This window comes from Geotrypetes seraphini, chromosome 13 (genome assembly GCF_902459505.1).
Source record: "Geotrypetes seraphini chromosome 13, aGeoSer1.1, whole genome shotgun sequence".
NCBI classification, from domain to species: Eukaryota; Metazoa; Chordata; class Amphibia; order Gymnophiona; family Dermophiidae; genus Geotrypetes; species Geotrypetes seraphini.
Window position 1 is genome coordinate 78603796 of NC_047096.1, and position 17220 is coordinate 78621015.

At 45.0% G+C, this 17220-nt stretch overlaps 1 protein-coding gene across 2 annotated transcripts in view; it reads left to right on the top strand.

The window, feature by feature from the left end:
- The window catches only part of KPNB1 (karyopherin subunit beta 1), a 194307-nt gene that overhangs the window by 73131 nt on the left and 103956 nt on the right, over positions 1 to 17220 (top strand). For both annotated transcript variants that reach the window (XR_004536789.1, XM_033918352.1), the window contains exon 13: positions 10270 to 10417. Coding sequence is in view for 1 of the 2 variants with exons in the window: in XM_033918352.1 (XP_033774243.1) it covers positions 10270 to 10417 (148 nt within the window). In the remaining variant the exon portion in view is untranslated. The remainder of the gene's footprint in view (positions 1 to 10269; positions 10418 to 17220) is intronic.

The window sequence follows — 17220 nt, forward strand, 5'->3', positions numbered from 1 at the left end:
CTGGTGAAGATGTCTGTGGTGCGCATTTTTCAGTGGGAAGAGCTTCATGAGTTAATTCTTCATGTCTCCTCGGTTTTGTACTTTGAGGACACCGTGTTGAAGCCCCCGCTTACAGTGGACCCCTTTCTTAATGGATCCGCTCTGCTTCCCGCTCTTTTCCAATGCATCAGGATATTTGTGATATTATGCTCGCACAGTGGCAGGTGCTGGAAGCTCCATTTCCTTTTGCGCGCTCCATGGCCCATCCAATTCCTGAAGGGGATAGGGACACTCTAAAGTCGCCTGTAGTGGATGCGGTGGTCTCGGCCATCTATAAAAGGCATATCGTGTCTGTTGAGTTTGGTGTGGCCTTGAAGGACCCGGAGGAGCGTAAGTTGGAGTCCCTTCTTAAACAGAGCTTTGATGTGACAGCTCTGGCAGTCCAAGCAGCGATGTGTGGCGGGCTGGTGGCTCGGGTGTGTTTCGCTGGGTCGAGCATGTCCTTGACTGTAAAACTGAGGATTGGGAATTGCTCAAGTGCAAGGTGGCAAAGATTGAATTGGGTGGTGCTTATCTTTCAGATGCCATGTATGATCTCTTGCAAGCTTCTGCCAAGTCGTTGGCATTTGCAATGGCAGCTCGCCGTACCTTGTGGCTTCGTGCTTGGTCGATGGACTCGGCTTCCAAAGCTAAGTTGACAAAGTTTCCTTTTAAGGGATCTTTCTTTGGTGAGGACCTGGACAGGTTAGTTCAGACTCTCACTGATTCTAAAGTGCTTCGTTTGCCTGAGGACAGACCTAGGCCGTTGGGAGTAATTTCTGCCGTTTCCACCCTGGTCTAGGAGCTGCCTCTTTTCAGTCCCCTGGGCTCTCTAGAGGCATGCAGTCCTTTTGTGGCATGCAGTCTTCCAGTGCATGCAGTCCTTTTGTGGGTCCCGCTGGGGTGCGGGTAGCGCCCTCGCCGGGTCCCCTGCCGCATGTCCTGCCCAATGACTCCTTGCCGGCGCCCGTCTTGGTTCCGGTGGGTGCCCGTCTGCAAGATTTTTTATCTAAAGTGGGCAGACATCACGTCTGATCAGTGGGTTCTGGAGGTGATTAGGGACGGTTATGCTCTGGAGATTGCCCATTCCTTGCCAGATCATTTTCTCACTTCTCCCTCGCAGGTTGCGTGGAAGCAGCAGGCCTTTCACCAGACCCTTCAAAGATTGTTGGATCTCCACGCGGTGGTTCCAGTTCCCCTGTGGGAGTTGGGCACAGGTTGGTACTCTATTTACTTTGTGGTGCCAAAGAAAGAAGGGCCCTTTCGACCCGTCCTGGATTTGAAGGGGGTCAACAGGGCTCTTCACGTGCCTGCCTTCTGCATGGAAACTCTGCGGTTTGTGATTCTGGCGGTTCAGCTGGGGGAGTTTCTGACTTCTCTCGATCTGATCGAGGCCTACATGCACATTCCTATTCAGGCCTCCCATCATTGCTTCCTGTGCTTTGCGATCTTGGGGTAATTTCAGTTCTGTGCACTTCCCTTTGGTCTGGCCACGGCTCTGCGGATGTTCACCAAGGTGATGGTCGTTGTGGCGGCATTGCGCAAAGAGGGCATTCTAGTTCATCCCTACCTGGACAATTGGTTGATTCGAGCGAAGTCGTTACAGAAGAGCACCCAGGTCATGGCTCGGGTGGTGGTTTTTGCAGTCGCTGGAATGGGTGGTCAACCTTGCCAAGAGCCGGCTGTCTCCCTCTCAGTGCCTAGAGTCACTAGGTGTGCTGTTTGACACCTCCTTGCAGAAGGACTTCCTTCCGGAAGCCCAGGTAAGCAAATTGCAATCTCGAATTTGCCTGCTTATGGCATTCTGGTGTCCTCGGGCGCAGGATTTCCTCCAAGTCTTGAGGTCAATGGCGGCTTCCCTCAATGTAGTGAGGTGGTTGTGGGCCCACATGCGTCCTCTTCAGAGATGGTCGCCTCAGAGGCACAGTCTAGATCACCCTGTTCCGCTTCCGAGCTTAGCTCGGGGCAGTCTTCGTTGGTGGCTCCAGGCTCCCCCATCTTGTTCAAGGGGTGAGTCTGGATCAGCCACAGTGGACGGTGCTGTTCATAGATGCCAGTCTTCTCGGTTGGGTCACTTATCTCAGGGCACCTGGTCCACAGAGGAGGCCTCTTGGTCGATCAATGTCTTGGAGACCAGAGCCATCTGTCTGGCATTGCTAGCCTTCCAGTCCTTTCTGATGGGCAAGTCAGTCAGGGTTCTGTCGGACAATGCCACGGCAGTGGCCTATGTCAATTATTAGGGGGGCACCAGGAGCACATTGGTGGCACAGGAGGTGACTCTGCTCATGGTCTGGGTGGAGTCGCACCTTCAAGAAATATCAGCTTCCCACATAGCCGGAGTTTAGAATGTTCGAGCAGACTTCCTCAGTCTTCACGTACTAAATCCCGGAAAGTGGTGTCTCTGCCCGGTGGCTTTTCAGTTGATAGTGCTGTCTTGGGGACAGCCCCTCATGGACCTGATGGCCGCAAGTGTCAACACCAAAACACCCCGCTTCTTCAGTCGTCGCAAAGGTGGTCAGGCCGAGTGCCTGGATACTTTGGTTCAACCATGGCCAAGGGAGAGGATGTTGTATGTGTTCCCTCCATGGCCATTAGTGGACAGAGTTCTTCTCCGCATAATTCGCTATCCAGGCCTCGTGGTTCTTATGGCTCCAGATTGGCCTCAACGACCGTGGTAGGCGGATCTGGTGAGGCATCTGGTGGTGGATCCTCTTCCTCTGCCTCTCTTGGATGACCTAACTCAGGGTCCCATTCCAATGTTCGATCAGGGTCCCTTTTGTCTTATGGCTTGGCTCTTGAAAAGAGTCACCTAGGTAAGAAGGGGTATTCAGATAAAATGATCTCAACTTTCTTGGGGTCCCGGAGGTTTCCTCCTCTTGGGCTTATGTGAGGGTTTGGCATCTATCTGAGGAGTGGTGTGATGTGCGTGGAGTGGTTTCTTTTTGCACTTCTCTGCCTAATATCTTTTGGTTCTTTTTTTTTTTTTTCCTTTTTTTAAAAAATTCTTTATTCATTTTTAAACTTTCATCAAGTGTACAAAAATTCATAATAAACGCAATTAATCTGAGCACTTGAACATCTTATCATTATCTTAGAGTTCTTGTAGGATGGCCTGGATAAGAGGACTGGCTTGGTCTTCTGTCCGGGTTCAGCTTGCGGTCTTGTCAGCCTTTTGGGGGTTCATGAAAGGTCAGCGTTTGACTGCCATTCCTGATGTGATTCGCTTCTTGCGGGCGGCCAAGTTGCTCAAGCCTCCCGTACGACCCTTTGTTCCTGTCAGTTTTAGTGCGCCCTCTTTTTTTAATCGTTGGACAACTGCTCTTTGAAGGACCTTATTCTTAAAGCGGTCTTCTTGGTGGCTATTATTTCAGCTAAATGTGTTTCTGAGTTGCTGGCTTTCTCTTGTAGGGCTCCCTTTGGAGTTTTCTAGGGAGTGGGTTTTCTTGAGACTTGTTCCTTCCTTTCTGCCAAAGGTAGTTTCTCCCTTGCATGTCAATCAGACAGTGGTCCTCCTGGTGTTGGGTAGCCAGGAGGGCTCTTCTGAGCAGAGGCAGCTGCGCAAGTTGGATATCAGTCGGGTCCTTCGCTCTTATGTGCAGAGGACCCAGGAAATCAGATCTTCTCTTTGTCCTTCAGGTGGGTCCTTGTTAGGGGGATGGCACTTCTAAGGCTACTATTGCACGCTGGATCAAGAAGACTATTGTTCCGCTTATCATCTGAAGAAGAAACCTGTTCCAGAATTTCTTAAGGCTCATTCCACTAGGGATCAGGCAGCTTCTTGGGCTGAATCTTCTCTGGTGCCTCCAGTGGATATTTGCAAGTCTGCAGTTTAGTCTTTGCATTCCTTTGTAAGACCCTACCATGTGGATGTTCAAGCACGTCGGGACGTCGTATTCGGTGAAAGTGTTGTGTCGGCCCTTCGGGGGTCCCAACCTTAATAGGTACAGCTTTGGTACGTCCCAGTCTACCAAGCAATACAGAAGAAGAAATTTGGTTCTTACCTGCTAATTTTCTTTGTTAGCTTGTAGACTGATATAGTCCCCCACCCTATCTCTTTATACGGTGATTGCGGTTTTTTGTTGTGTTCACGTGCAGATTTTGTTTTTTCTGCAGGTTGAAATAGAGGGGAGAAGTAAGGACAGTGGCTCAGCTGGCTTAGCTGGTGAGCTGTGGGGATGTTTTCACTACAAGGATTAAGTTCTACACATGTTCCGACAGTAGTTTATAAGTATTTGTTGTTTTTTTCCACTCCTGTTCAGTGTGTGTTATACTGTTTTCAGTTGGTTCTGCTTGACTATTCAGCAGACTTGAGTTGCTAGACAGGTTCTAGCCTGATATACAACTTTGTGCTCAGTCTCCACCTACTGGTAGCAGTGAGGCACATAACCCATTCGTAAGTACTATACAAGCTAACAGAAAGAAAATTAGCAGATAAGAACCTAATTTCTCCTTTTTCAGTAAAGGTGCCAAATCATTTGAATATTCCATTAATGGCCCCCATATCTTTTTAAAATTATTATAGTTCCCATTTTGTAATGCTATAGCTTTTTCCATTCTATATATATAACACACTGTATTCCACCAAAACGTAAAATTCAGACTTGTATAGTTTTCCAATTCCTAGTTTTGTGCTGAATGGCAACTCCTGTTAATATTAATAATAATTTATTATTGGATCCTGAAATTTGACTTTTATATCTCATTGAAGTGCCAAATAAAATTGTATCATAGGACAGGGCAACATGATTTTCTAATAACAAATTAATTTGGGGCCAGATTGACTTCCAGAATGCATTAATGCAAGGACAGAAAAAAATTAAATGATCTAAAGTCCCTGCTTCTTGTTTACAATGCCAACATCTATTAGATCTAGAATTATCTACTTTCTGTAAACGAACTGGGGTCCAAAACACTCTGCAACAAAAACAACCATGTTTGTCTCATAGATGCCGACATTGTTGATTTTATTCTCCAAGACCAAATTCGTGGCCATTGAGATGCCGAAATTTGGTGCTTAATCTCAATGCTCCAAATATCCCTCAACCCAGTTTTCTTTTTTTTATTCACATATTCGCTTAATAATTTATACCACTGTGCGGCTTGGTGACCCAAGAAATCCGCCTGAAAGCAAAGGAATTCTAAACTATATTGATTATTAAGAGTCTTCCATTCAGGGAACCCCTCCTGAATAGCCTGCTTCAATTGCAACCATTTAAAACTTTGATTGTTATTCAGACCAAATTTGTGTTGCAATTGTGAAAAATTAAGCAGTGATCCATTCAAAATAACATCATTCAAGGTACGAATACCCCCAATAATCCATTGCTTCCAAACGATTTGCGCTCCGCCAATTTTGATCTTGGAGTTTACCCAAATGGATTGGTGTAAAGATTTAACAATTGGAATAGGTGACAGGTTACTAACATACCTTAATGTTTTCCATGTGTCAACAAATATTTTATCTTCTCTATATCTTCTAGGTATTTTTATACTAAGCAAATGAACCAAATGAAAAGGAAACAGGAGTTGCCATTCCAAATATAACCAATCTGGGACATTCTCTATGAGCTCTGGGAGGATCCAATACATACCCTGACGTAGAATATAGGCTTGATGATACCTATAAAAATTTGGAAAATTTACCCCTCCCTCCATAATTGATCTTTGAAAAGATACTAAAGCAATTCTTGGTCTTTTACCCAACCAAACAAATTTCGTAAGAATACCATTTAACTTTTTATAGAATGACCCCTGAAAAAAAAACTGGTGGTATACTCATTTGATAGCAAACTACAGGCAATATCATCATTTTAATAGTTTGAACTCTCCCCCACCATGATAAATGCAATGGATTCCATTTTTCACACATCTCTGTAACTTTTTTAAGTAAAAGTTTTTCATTTTCCTTTACTGTATCATCAACATTATTTTTGATTAGTATACCTAAATACTTTAGGCCCTCATCCTTCCATACAAAATCGAATGAATCGAATAATCCTTTGACACAGTGAACATTAAACGGTAAAACTTCAGACTTACTCCAATTAATCTTATATCCTGAAAATTTTCCAAATCTCTATCAATTCAAGTAGGCATGGTATGGTGGTCACTGGATTCCTCAAATAAAGTAAAATATCATCTGCATAAGCAGACAGTTTATATTACCAGTTTGAATAGGGAATACCCTGTATCCCCTTTGCTTGATTAATAGCAATTAACAAGGGTTCCAGAACAACATCAAAAAGCAACGGAGATAAAGGACAACCCTGCTTAACCCCCCTCCGCAAGTCAAATCTATCTGATAAACTATTATTAATATATAATCTTGCACCAGGGGAGCTATACAGCGTTTGAACCATTTGAATGAATCCAGATCCCACCCCAAACCACTCCAATGCCTGATACATAAAATTCCATTCTACCCTATCAAAGGCCTTTTCTACATCTAGAGAGACCATAAACGTCGGATCTTTTACTGTTTTTGTTAAATTTAAAGTATGAAATGCCAACCTAGTGTTATGTGAAGAATGTCTCCTTGCAACAAATCCTGTTTGATGAGTATCTATAATGTACGGGAGAGCTTTTGCCAATCTTAACGCCATTATTTTAGCAAGAATTTTCCCATCTACATTTATTAATGAAATAGGCCTATAGTTTGATACCAAAGTAGGATCTCTGTTTGGTTTTGGCAAAACAATAACCACCGAATCTGCCATAGTACCTGTAATACATCCATTAGTCAGTTGATACTTATACAAATTTAACAGATATGGTAAAAGAGTATTTTGAAATGATTTATAAAATTCCACTGTAAACCCATCACCACCTGGAGCGGATCCAACTCTAAGAGATTTCAATGCTTCTTCTAACTATTTTAGAGATATAGGTTCTTCTAAACTTCCTTTTATATGCTCAGGAATTTTTGGACCATCAAGTAAATTTAAAAAATTTAAACCATCTTGTTCTTTATTTCTATAATTTTCTGAAGAATATAGATCCTTATAGAAAGCAAGAAACTGTTTTAAAATATGCTCATTTTTAGTGTATGATTCCCCTTTATTATCCTTTATTATAACAATTTTTGTCCTCCTTTTTTTTGCCTTAAGATAATTTGCTAATAATTTTCTAGCCTTATTTGAATGTCCATAATTCTGAGCTTGCTGATAAAACAAATCCTCTCTAACAAGCTTTGAAGATAACTCATTGTATTTGGCTTTAGTTTTTAACAAAATTTGTAAAGTCTTATGCTCCCACCTATCCATTAATTTTTTTTTCTAAAATTTTAATTTCTTTTCTAAATCATAGAATTGTTTCTTAGCTTGTTTTCTGACATAAGTTGGGTATGAAATAATATAACCTTTCATGGTTGCTTTAAAAGCATCCCATACCATCTCAATATTAACCTCTCCAGAATCATTAATTTGAAAGAACTCATTCATTTTTGATTTAAACTCATCAATAAATTTTGGATATGCAATCAAAGCATTATCGAACCTCCAAATCGGCTTTGCCTCCACTTGCTCATCCAATTGTAATTCAATCCAAACACCACCATGATTAGATAAAATTATCGGATCTATGCTGGCTTTATTCACTTTTTGAGCTATTTTATTTGAAACAAATATATAATCAATTCTTGAAAACGATTTATGCACTTGCGAACAAAAGGAAAATTCCCGATCATTAAAATGAAGAATACGCCATATCTGTTAAATCACAAGATTGAACCAAATTATCTAACCCTAATGATTTTAATATTTTACTTGGACTCTTGTCCATTATCGGATCCATTACAGCATTGAAATCTCCAGCCTCCACTAGATTAGAAGCAGCCAGTGGTAATAGTATTTTTTGCATATTTTTGAAAAACTCCATTTGATTAGTATTTGGAGCATACAAATTAAACAAATCAAGGGTATGATTCCCCATGCTCATTTTGATATGTACCCACCTTCCCAAGGGATCTGCAGCAACCATTTGAAAATTTGCTGAACATTTCTTACTTATTAATATTGCCACACCTGCCTTCTTCCCATTCGCTGGCGCAAAAAAACACTTGGAAATCCACCCACCTTCCAGCTTCCTAGATTCATTAATCGATAGGTGTGTCTCTTGTATGAAATATATGTCCGAATTCTGTTTCTTAAGGAAATCAAACATTTTCCTTTTCTTAATCACATGATTGAGGCCATTAACATTCAATGAAAAAAACTTAATCATCTTTAACATATATATCCATTCTAATAATATCATAATTTATAAATATTATCAAATGATCAGGCACCCATGCATTCATAACTTCCGATATTAAATCCATTAAATTCTCATTTCTCTTCTTTTCCAAATGTACTCTGCAACAAATATTCAATAATCCCTTAGTCCCCCTCCCCTCCCTCCCTCCAAATATTCAATTGCCCTTCATCTCTCTCCCCCAAATTCATCACTAAATAAATTATTAATATTCCCCCAACCCTATCCCTCCCAAACCCTCCCTCCAAATGGATAAACTTGTAACGCACATAGGAAATGCAACCCCACACTCCCCCAGACAGCCTTTAAAATATTTCATCTCATATATTATTAAAAATCTATTCAATTCAAATATTTTCCTACCTATAAATCAATTAATCTCTTGACCTTAAATAACCATCCAAAGAAATTCATTTACCTATAATAGCATTCAATTAAATTCCATTATTCATTTTTATCCCTATATTTAATGTTTCAATAATTATCTCACCATATTTTATTATAATTAAATTGACCCCCATCCATACCCTACAATCTTTAAAGACATAAAACTTTTACTTAAAATATTTAATTTCATATCAAATTCATTTAATTTCATATATCTTTCTTTCAAGAATATCTATTCATTTATATCATATCTACTACTTATTTAAAAATATTTTATTATATCATACCTATAAATCAATTAATATATTGACCTTAAAGAACCCTCCAAAAATTCAGTCCAAAATATTAAAAACAGGTGTAAATTTTCAAAATTGACATATTTCAATCACTAAATTGAAAATATTTTTCCTACCTTTATCTGGAAATTGTTTTTCCATCTGTACTCTTAACTGTTTCCAAGGCCCCTTATGCATTTGCTATTTCTTTCCTCTCCTTCACTTATTGCACTGACTTTCATATTCAGTTTTCTTCCATTTTTCTGCTTTCATCTTAAATCTTTCCATTTACTTCCCTTTTCTTCATCCATGTATCACCATCTCCTTACTCTCCCCTCCATCCATATGCCCCCGTTCCTCTTCTCTCTGCCCCTCCCATTCAGCATATCTTCCTTCTTCCCTCCCTCTCCATCCGCCTTGGTCCCACCAAATGTTTTTCCACATGGTTCCAAAGCCCCTCTCACCATGAAAACTACAAAGTGGTCACCAGTGCAGGAGTGATTTTCTTGCACTGCTCGCAGTCGCCTCTGCACTGTTCCTTTGCTTTGGTCCGCCCAAGCAGAAACAGGAAGTTGCTTCAGAGCTGGGATAGACCGCGGCAAAGTACAGAAGAGGCCACCAACAGCGTGGAGAACTGAAGAACAATGGCTTAGGCACTCCTATCCTCCACTACCTGCTCCACCCCCCTTGCCCCAGACTGATATCACACTTAGTCCTGATGCTCTGGAAGCCAACGCTCTGTGCTGGGCTGGTGAAGAGTCTTGAGCATGTGCAGACACTCAGGGCCGTCAGCTTCAAGAGCATCGGGACTGTAAGTGAGATGTCGGTCTGGGGCAAGAGGGATAATATAGTGGAGGGATTGGAGTGTCGGGGGGGGGGGGGGGGGTTTAGATAGCAGTGCCGGACATCTGGAGGGGGTGGAAAATAGCATCATTGGTCATCTGGTGGAGAGGGGAGAAAAAAAGCACCATCATCTAAAGGAGACTTAAATATAAATAGACCTATTTTTGAGCTATTTTTTGGCTCAAAAATCTTGGTTTATATTAGAGTATATAAAGTAGTTTAGTGGAATTATTCTGTATGTGCCAGACAAACTCCCATAAGTGAAATTAGAATGCACTGTCTGTTGCATTGATGACACTTTTCATTATATACTGCTGGCTTTGGGCATTTCCTATATGTAGGTTCTACTGTGCAGGCTAGAAGCTGCTTTATATTCAGAAGTAGTTCGGGTATCTTAAATTTGAGACTTTAGTTATGAATTAGCCTTGCTTTGCTTTATACTTTTGGGAGGCAGCATGAATAATTTGTGTTAAAACAAGCTGCTGTCTGTGCCCAGGCCCGACGGGCACCAGAATAACCTGCGGAGTGCTGCATATGAAGCCCTCATGGAAATTGTGAAGAACAGTGCCAAGGATTGTTACCCTGCTGTGCAGAAAACCACACTAGTCATCATGGAGCGGCTTCAGCAAGTACTTCAGATGGAGGTAGGTTTTTTGTGAGGGGGAGAATATGCTCATTTGAGGCCTGTGTCAAATGGGGCAGCAGTTGACTCTGTACCTACTGGGGCAAACACATGCTTTTTGACACTGTTCTAGTTACATCCTTCATACGTTGTATGATGAGAAGGCTGACAGGAAATTGAGTATGTAAACTACAGCTTCTTTGTCGACCTCTCCAGATTGGTACAGGCTTCATTGATGGGTGATAGCTCAACATGACCAGCAGGTGGAGACTGAGACTAGAGAATGACACGGTGATAAAATTCATCACCGTTCCCGTCCCCGCGGGAAACCATCTTCATGTCATTCTTTAAGGAGAGAGGGAAGAATCAGAGTTTGAATGGCCACAACCACTGACCCACAAGCTTTGCTTTGAAGAATGCTGGTGTAGAAGGACCGAGGTTGAAATAGACACTAGAAAATGACATGGGATTATTTTCCATGGTTATCCGCAGGGACGGGATCGGTGATGAATTTTGTCATCGTGTCATTCTCTAACTGAGACCAAACTCTTGGTTATAGTACTTAATAGCTGTCCCTCCCTCTATCTAACTGGCTTCTCCCAGTCTCCAAGCAGGTGGATTGGTGAGCCGTACCCATCACCCCTTATGAAAGCTATTGGATTTTGTTTAGGGCTCCTTGTCCCTGTTCTGGTGCCAGACTGAGCTTGGAGGAGCCCTGTTTGGGGGGTCTGTCCAGCCTCGGAGGGTGTCACCCGGTAGGTCTCATGCTGGATCCCCCCCACTTTCTCCATCCCCCCCCCCCCCCCCAATATTTTGTAGAGGTGCCTCAGCTGTAAGCCTTGCCACCAATACAGGCAAGGCAGATAGCTTTGAGAGCCAGTGGAGTCTGTTCTGTGTAAAAAAAAAAATCCCGTGGCAGTGTTAGTCTGAAGAGGTTCTTCAGTGCTGTGTAATTGTTTTTAGTGTTAACCGGCACTCTTATTTCAGCTAGGTCGTCTATTGTGCAGTGAGCACTTTAACCGGCAGAAAGTGATCACTCTGCTCCAGACTCCCCTTCGCGAGTGCTTCAGCAACTGACAGCGGGGAAGCCCAGGCTTTTCTCGCTGCCCACACAGGGGTTTCCCCAGCTGCCGATGGTCAGGGTAAAAGGATTCCCTTACCGCAAAAGCTGCTGGGGACTCTCTTTTTGTGGCTGCCTGCTTGCCTGGTTTAGCGGCTGGGATAGTTCAGGCTTCCCAGACACTACAGGCCTCAGAGGTGTCGTTTTCGGCTGGAACCTCTCCATTTTTGGCAGGAAGCACCTCCATTTGTCTGAAGTAGTACTGCCCGATTCAGGAAGAAAAATTTTGATTCGATTCAGCCTATTGAATCAATTTTTTGATTTGATTTTCCTGCCCAATTGGGTGTTTTGGGGTTGTTGTTTTTTTTGTGTTTTTTTTCAAACATCCTGGTGGGTTTATTTAATAGCCTCTTCACCCCTTTTATAAAAAGCCTCTTCACTCCCTTTGCCTTCTCCAACCACACTGGCACTGTGGAGTAAACAAAATAAACAAGACTTTTCCTCTCTGTTAAATCCTAGCTCATGTTTGCGGACTAACACCAGCTCTGGCAGGATACACGTTTCAAATGTGATATATTGTAATCGCAAAACAGAAAATAAAATTATTTTTTCTACCTTTTTTTGTCTGGCCATTATTCAAATCTTGTTGGTCCCAGGCTCTGGTTGTCTTCTGATAACTTGCTTGCCAGGTTCTTCTTTCTCCGTGCTAACCATCCATCTTCCATCTCTTTCCTCCCCTTCCGTTTCCCTTCCCTTCCCCGGAGGTCTGGCATCTTTCCTTTTTTCATCTCCATCTACAAATCCACCTTTTCTCAACTACCCTTTCATCCAGCATATCTCCCTCCTTCCCCACCACCCCAGGGTCCACCATCTTTTCCCAACTACACTCCTATCCAGTATCTCTATCCCCCCACCACACCATCCCTTGTGTCCAACTTCTCTCCCTTTTTGTTCCTTCCCTCCCTAAATCCCATTGTCCACCATCTCTCTCCCTCTCCTCTGTTTTTAGACCCATTATTTCTCCCCCCCCCCCAAAGTCCGGCATATGCACATCTCTTTGAATTTCCCTCCCGCCGTGCACTTCTACACCAGGCCCCCCCCTCAAAGGCCTGCGCCATCACCCTTGAAGGCCTTCACCCCCCCTCCCAGAAGGCCTGCATGTTCCCCCTAACCTCCTGTGCATCCATTTATCTAATTTCAGCAGCGGAGCAGCCTGCAGAGAATCGCCGGTGCTAGCGATCTTTGCAAGCTGCCATAGGCCTTCGGAGCTTTCTTCCCTCTGCCATGATCCCGCCTCTCCTCTGACATTGGAGGCAGGATTGTGGCAGAGGAAATGGCTCCAAAGGCCTATGGCAGCTTGCAAAGATTGCTAGCACCGGCGATCCTGTTTGCAGGTTGCTCCGCTGCTGAAATTAGGTAAATAGATTCGTGGGAGGCCAGGGGGTAAGTTGTACACAAACACTTCCCAACTAACCCTCACCCTCTAAAGCAGGGGCGGCAGTGGCCGGCCAGCAAGAGGCAGCATTGCCGCTTCTGCTTGAGGGGGGAGGGTCGTTCACTGAATCGGGAAGCCAATTTTTTTTTTTTTCTTTTTTTAAATCGATTCACCTGAAGTGAATGTCGGTGAATCGATTTGAATCGTAAATCAGGCAGCACTAGTCTGCAACCTCAGGTGACCTTCTGCTTGTGTTGGAAAGACAGGACAGGTTTCTAGTGGGTCCTCTGCATCCACTTCGGTTCGGCTCCCCCTCAGTGCCAGTTGCATACCCGTCGCCTCCTCCCTTGTCCAAGTGGCTGGATTGGGACGAGGATTTTTTTTTTTTTGGAATAGCAGTTTTCTGTGGATGAGGACCTGGACCTTTTGTTGAGATCTCCAGGATCCTTGGGGGGACTGATGTTGGTAGTGGGGCCTTTGTGGTTCTGTCTACCGGTGATGATGCCTCCGTAGTGCATTTTTCAGCGGAATGAGCTCTCGGAGCTGATTCTTAGTCTCCTCGGTGTTGTGCTTTGAGGAGGGAACTAGAGAGTTGCGCGGGGACAGAAATCCCACCCATCCCCGCCAGGATCCTCTCCGTCCCCACATGTCCCTGTCAGGATCCTCTCCGTCCCCACCCATCCCCACAAGAAATTACCTCCATCCCTACCCATCCCCATAAAAAGCAGCAATTACTTCTGACAGGATCATCAATTCCACAGTTTCTTTTGTGTCTGCGCTGCTGTTTTCCTTGTGGAATCTCTTTGGTGGAACCCTTTTTCTGTTTTCTGTTCAGGTAATTAACTTATAAACCCCCTCTTTACTAAGGCTGACGTGTCCATTATATTATATGGACGAACCGTACTTGCAAAGCCTTCCATCCCCGTGGGAGTCCCGTTTGCTAGAGGGGGGGTCCCCATGGGAGTCCTGTGAGCCAGAGGGGGGTCCCGGTGGGAGTCTCATGGGTTAGTGGGGATTCCCGCGATCCCCGTTCCCGTGCAGACCTCTAGAGGACATACAAGAGACCCTGCATGTGGTGAACCCTCTTCTTCGGAGGATCTACTCTACATCCCGTTCCTTTCCCATGCATCAGGATATTCGGGATATTGTCCTGGTGCAGTGGAAGTCGCTGGAGGCACCTTTTCGTTTTGTGCGTGCCATGGCTCGTCTGCATTCCATCCTGGAAGGGGACAGGGATACCTTGAAGTCGCCAGTTGTGGATGCGGTGGTCTCAGCTATCGCCAAGTGGCATAAGGTGCCTGTAGAGGGAGGCTCATCCTTATGGAACTCTGAGGAGCGTAAGTTGGAGGCCCTTCTTAAGCAGAATTTTGATGGAGTCCAGGCCATATGTGGTGGTCTTGTGGCTTGGGCCATGTTTTGGTGTGCTAAGCGTGTCCTTGACTGTGAGCCTGATGACTGGTCCTTGGTGGATCAGGAAGTGGCGAAAACTGAGATGGCTGCCTCTTATCGCTCAGATACCTTGTTTCTCTCGGTTACCTTGTATGACTTGTTGCAGATGTCGGCCAAGTCCATGTCTCTCGGGGTGGCCACGTGTCATACTTTGTGGCTTTGTGGTTGGGCGGCTGTTGCGGCATCTAAGACAAAATTGACAATTTCCCTTTCAGGGGTCCTTTTTGTTTGGAGTGAATTTTGGACAAGTTAGTTCAGACCTTGACGGACTCTAAAGTGCCCCGTCTGCCTGAAGACCGTGCCCCTCCGTGTGTGTGGAGTGGCACTGCTAGGGGGCATTTGCATGAGTTCCACAGATATTGCCTTGGTCACGGGGCTGCTTCCTTCCTGGCCTCTGGGTCATCCCAGGGTCGCTTTTTTCAGTGCATGCAGTCCTTTCAGGGGATCCGTCGGGGGGAGAGACGTGATTCTTCCACCTGCCAAATGACTCCTTGTTTGCGCCTCCCTTGCTTCCGGTGGGTGCTCACCTGCCGGATTTTTACAAGGGGTGGGCCGAGATCACGTCAGATCAGTGGGTCCTGGAGATGATTTGGGACAGTTACGCACTGGAGTTTTCCCACTCGTTGCCAGATCGTTTTCTCGCTTCTCCTTGTCAGGCAGCATGGAAGAAGCGGGCTTTTCGCCAGACACTTCACATATTGCTAGATCTCAAAGTGGTTGTGCCCTTGCCTCCGTCGGAATGGGACACCAGCCGATACTACATTTACTTTGTGGTGCCCAAGAAAGAGAGGACTTTTTGGCCCATCTTGGGTCTGAAGGGGGTCAACAGGGCTCTGCGAGTTCCGTCTTTTTGCATGGCAACCCTGGGATCAGTCATTCTGGCTGTTCAGCTGGGGGAATTTCTGACACCTCTCGATCTGACTGAGGCCGACTTGCATGTTCTGATTCGCACCTCCCATCAGCGGTTCCTGCACTTTGTCAGCACTAGAAGTTTTGTGCACTTCCCTTTAGCCTGGCCTCGGACATTCACCAAGATTATGATGGTTGTGGCAGCAGTCTTGCGCAAGGAGGGTATTCTGGTTCACCCCTATCTGGACGACTTGGTGATTCGAGCAAAGTCGTCGCAGGGGAGCCCCTGGGTTATGGCTCGGGTTGTGGAATTCTTGCAGTTGCTGGGATGAGTAGTCAACCTGTCCAAGAGCCGGTTGGCTCTGTCTCAGCACTTGGAGTACCTGGGGGTAGTTTTTGACACCAGCCAGGGTGCCCGTGTGGGCAAGTTGCAGTTGCAGATTCGCCTTCTGATGGCTTTCCAATGTCCTCAGGCTCAGGGATCGATGGCAGATTCCCTGGATGTGGTTTGGGCCTGAGCTCACATGTGCCCACTTCAGCATGCTCTGCTTTGGCGGAGGTCGCCCCAGGTGCACGATCTGGACTCTCTCGTTCCTCTTCGGAGGTTAGTTTGTCAGTCTTACAATCTGGTGCAGAGAGAGAGTCTGGATCAGCCACAGTGGATGGTTCTTATCACAGACACTAGCCTCCTTGGTTGAGTAGCTCAGTATCTCGATCGCTCAGCTCAGGGCAGTTTGTCTCCGGAGGAGGCGTCTTGGTCAATCAATGTTCTGGTGTTGCTAGTGTTCCAGGTGTTGTTTACAAGGCCTTGTTGACGGGCAAGTCTGTTCTGGTTCTCTTGGACAATGCCACAGCGATGGCCTATGTCAATCGGGAGGGGGGGGGGGGGGGGGCGGACGGACGGACCAGGAGTCTGGTGGCACAGGAGGCTTCTCTGCTCATGGCCTGGGCAGAGACTCATCTTCTGGACATCTCAGCTTCCCAGATAGCGGGAGTGGAGAATGCCCAGGTGAACTTCCTCAGTCATTTGCTAGATCCAGGAGAGTGGTGTTTTGGTCCAGCGGCTTTCGAGTTCATTGTGCGGACTTGGAGTCATCCAGTTATGGACCCGATGGCCATGGGTGTCAACGTGAAAGCACCTTGGTTCTTCCGCTGGCACAGGGATGTTCAGGCCGAGGGGCTGGAAGCTATGGTACAGCTGTGGCTGACGGCGGGCCTCCTGTACATGTTTCCCCCGTGGCCGATAGTGGGCAGAGTTGTCCTTCGCATTACTCGGCATCCCGAGTTGTCTTGTGGCAGATCCTCTTCCACTGCTCCTCTAGCCCAACCTTCTGATTCAGGGTCCCATTCCGATGTTTAATTAGGGTCCCTTTTGTCTTACGGCTTGACTCTTGAGTGGGAGCGCCTAGGTAAGAGAGGTTATTCAGATAAAGTGATCTCCACTCTCTTAGGGTCCCGGAGACTTTCCACTAGTGCTACCAAATTCAGGAAAAAAAAAATATTTCGATTCGGTTCAGCCTATTGAATAGATTTTTCAATTTGATTTTTCTGCCCAATTGGGTGGATTTTTTGGGGTGTTTTTTCCAAACATCCTGGTGGGTTTATTTTATAGCCTCTTAACCCTTTTTATATCCTCTTCATCCCCTTTGCCCTCTCCTACCCACACTAGCGCTGTGATGTAAACAAAATAAACAAAAAAGACTTTTCCTTTGTGTTAAATCCTAGCTCACGTTCACAGTCTAACACCAGCTCTGGCAGAATACACATTTCAAATGTGACATATTGTAATCACAAAACAGAAAATAAAATTATTTTTTCTACCTTTTGTTGTTTGGTCATTATTCAAATCATGTTGGCTCCAGGCTCTGGCTTCTGTTTGTTTTCTGATAATTCGCTTGCCAGGGTCTCCTGCCCATTTGTCATTTTATTCTTTCTCCGTGCTAAACATCCATCTTCCATCTTTGTCCTCCCCTTCCGTTTCTCTTCCCTCTCCTGGAAGTCTGGCATCTTTCCTTTTTTTCATCTCCATCCC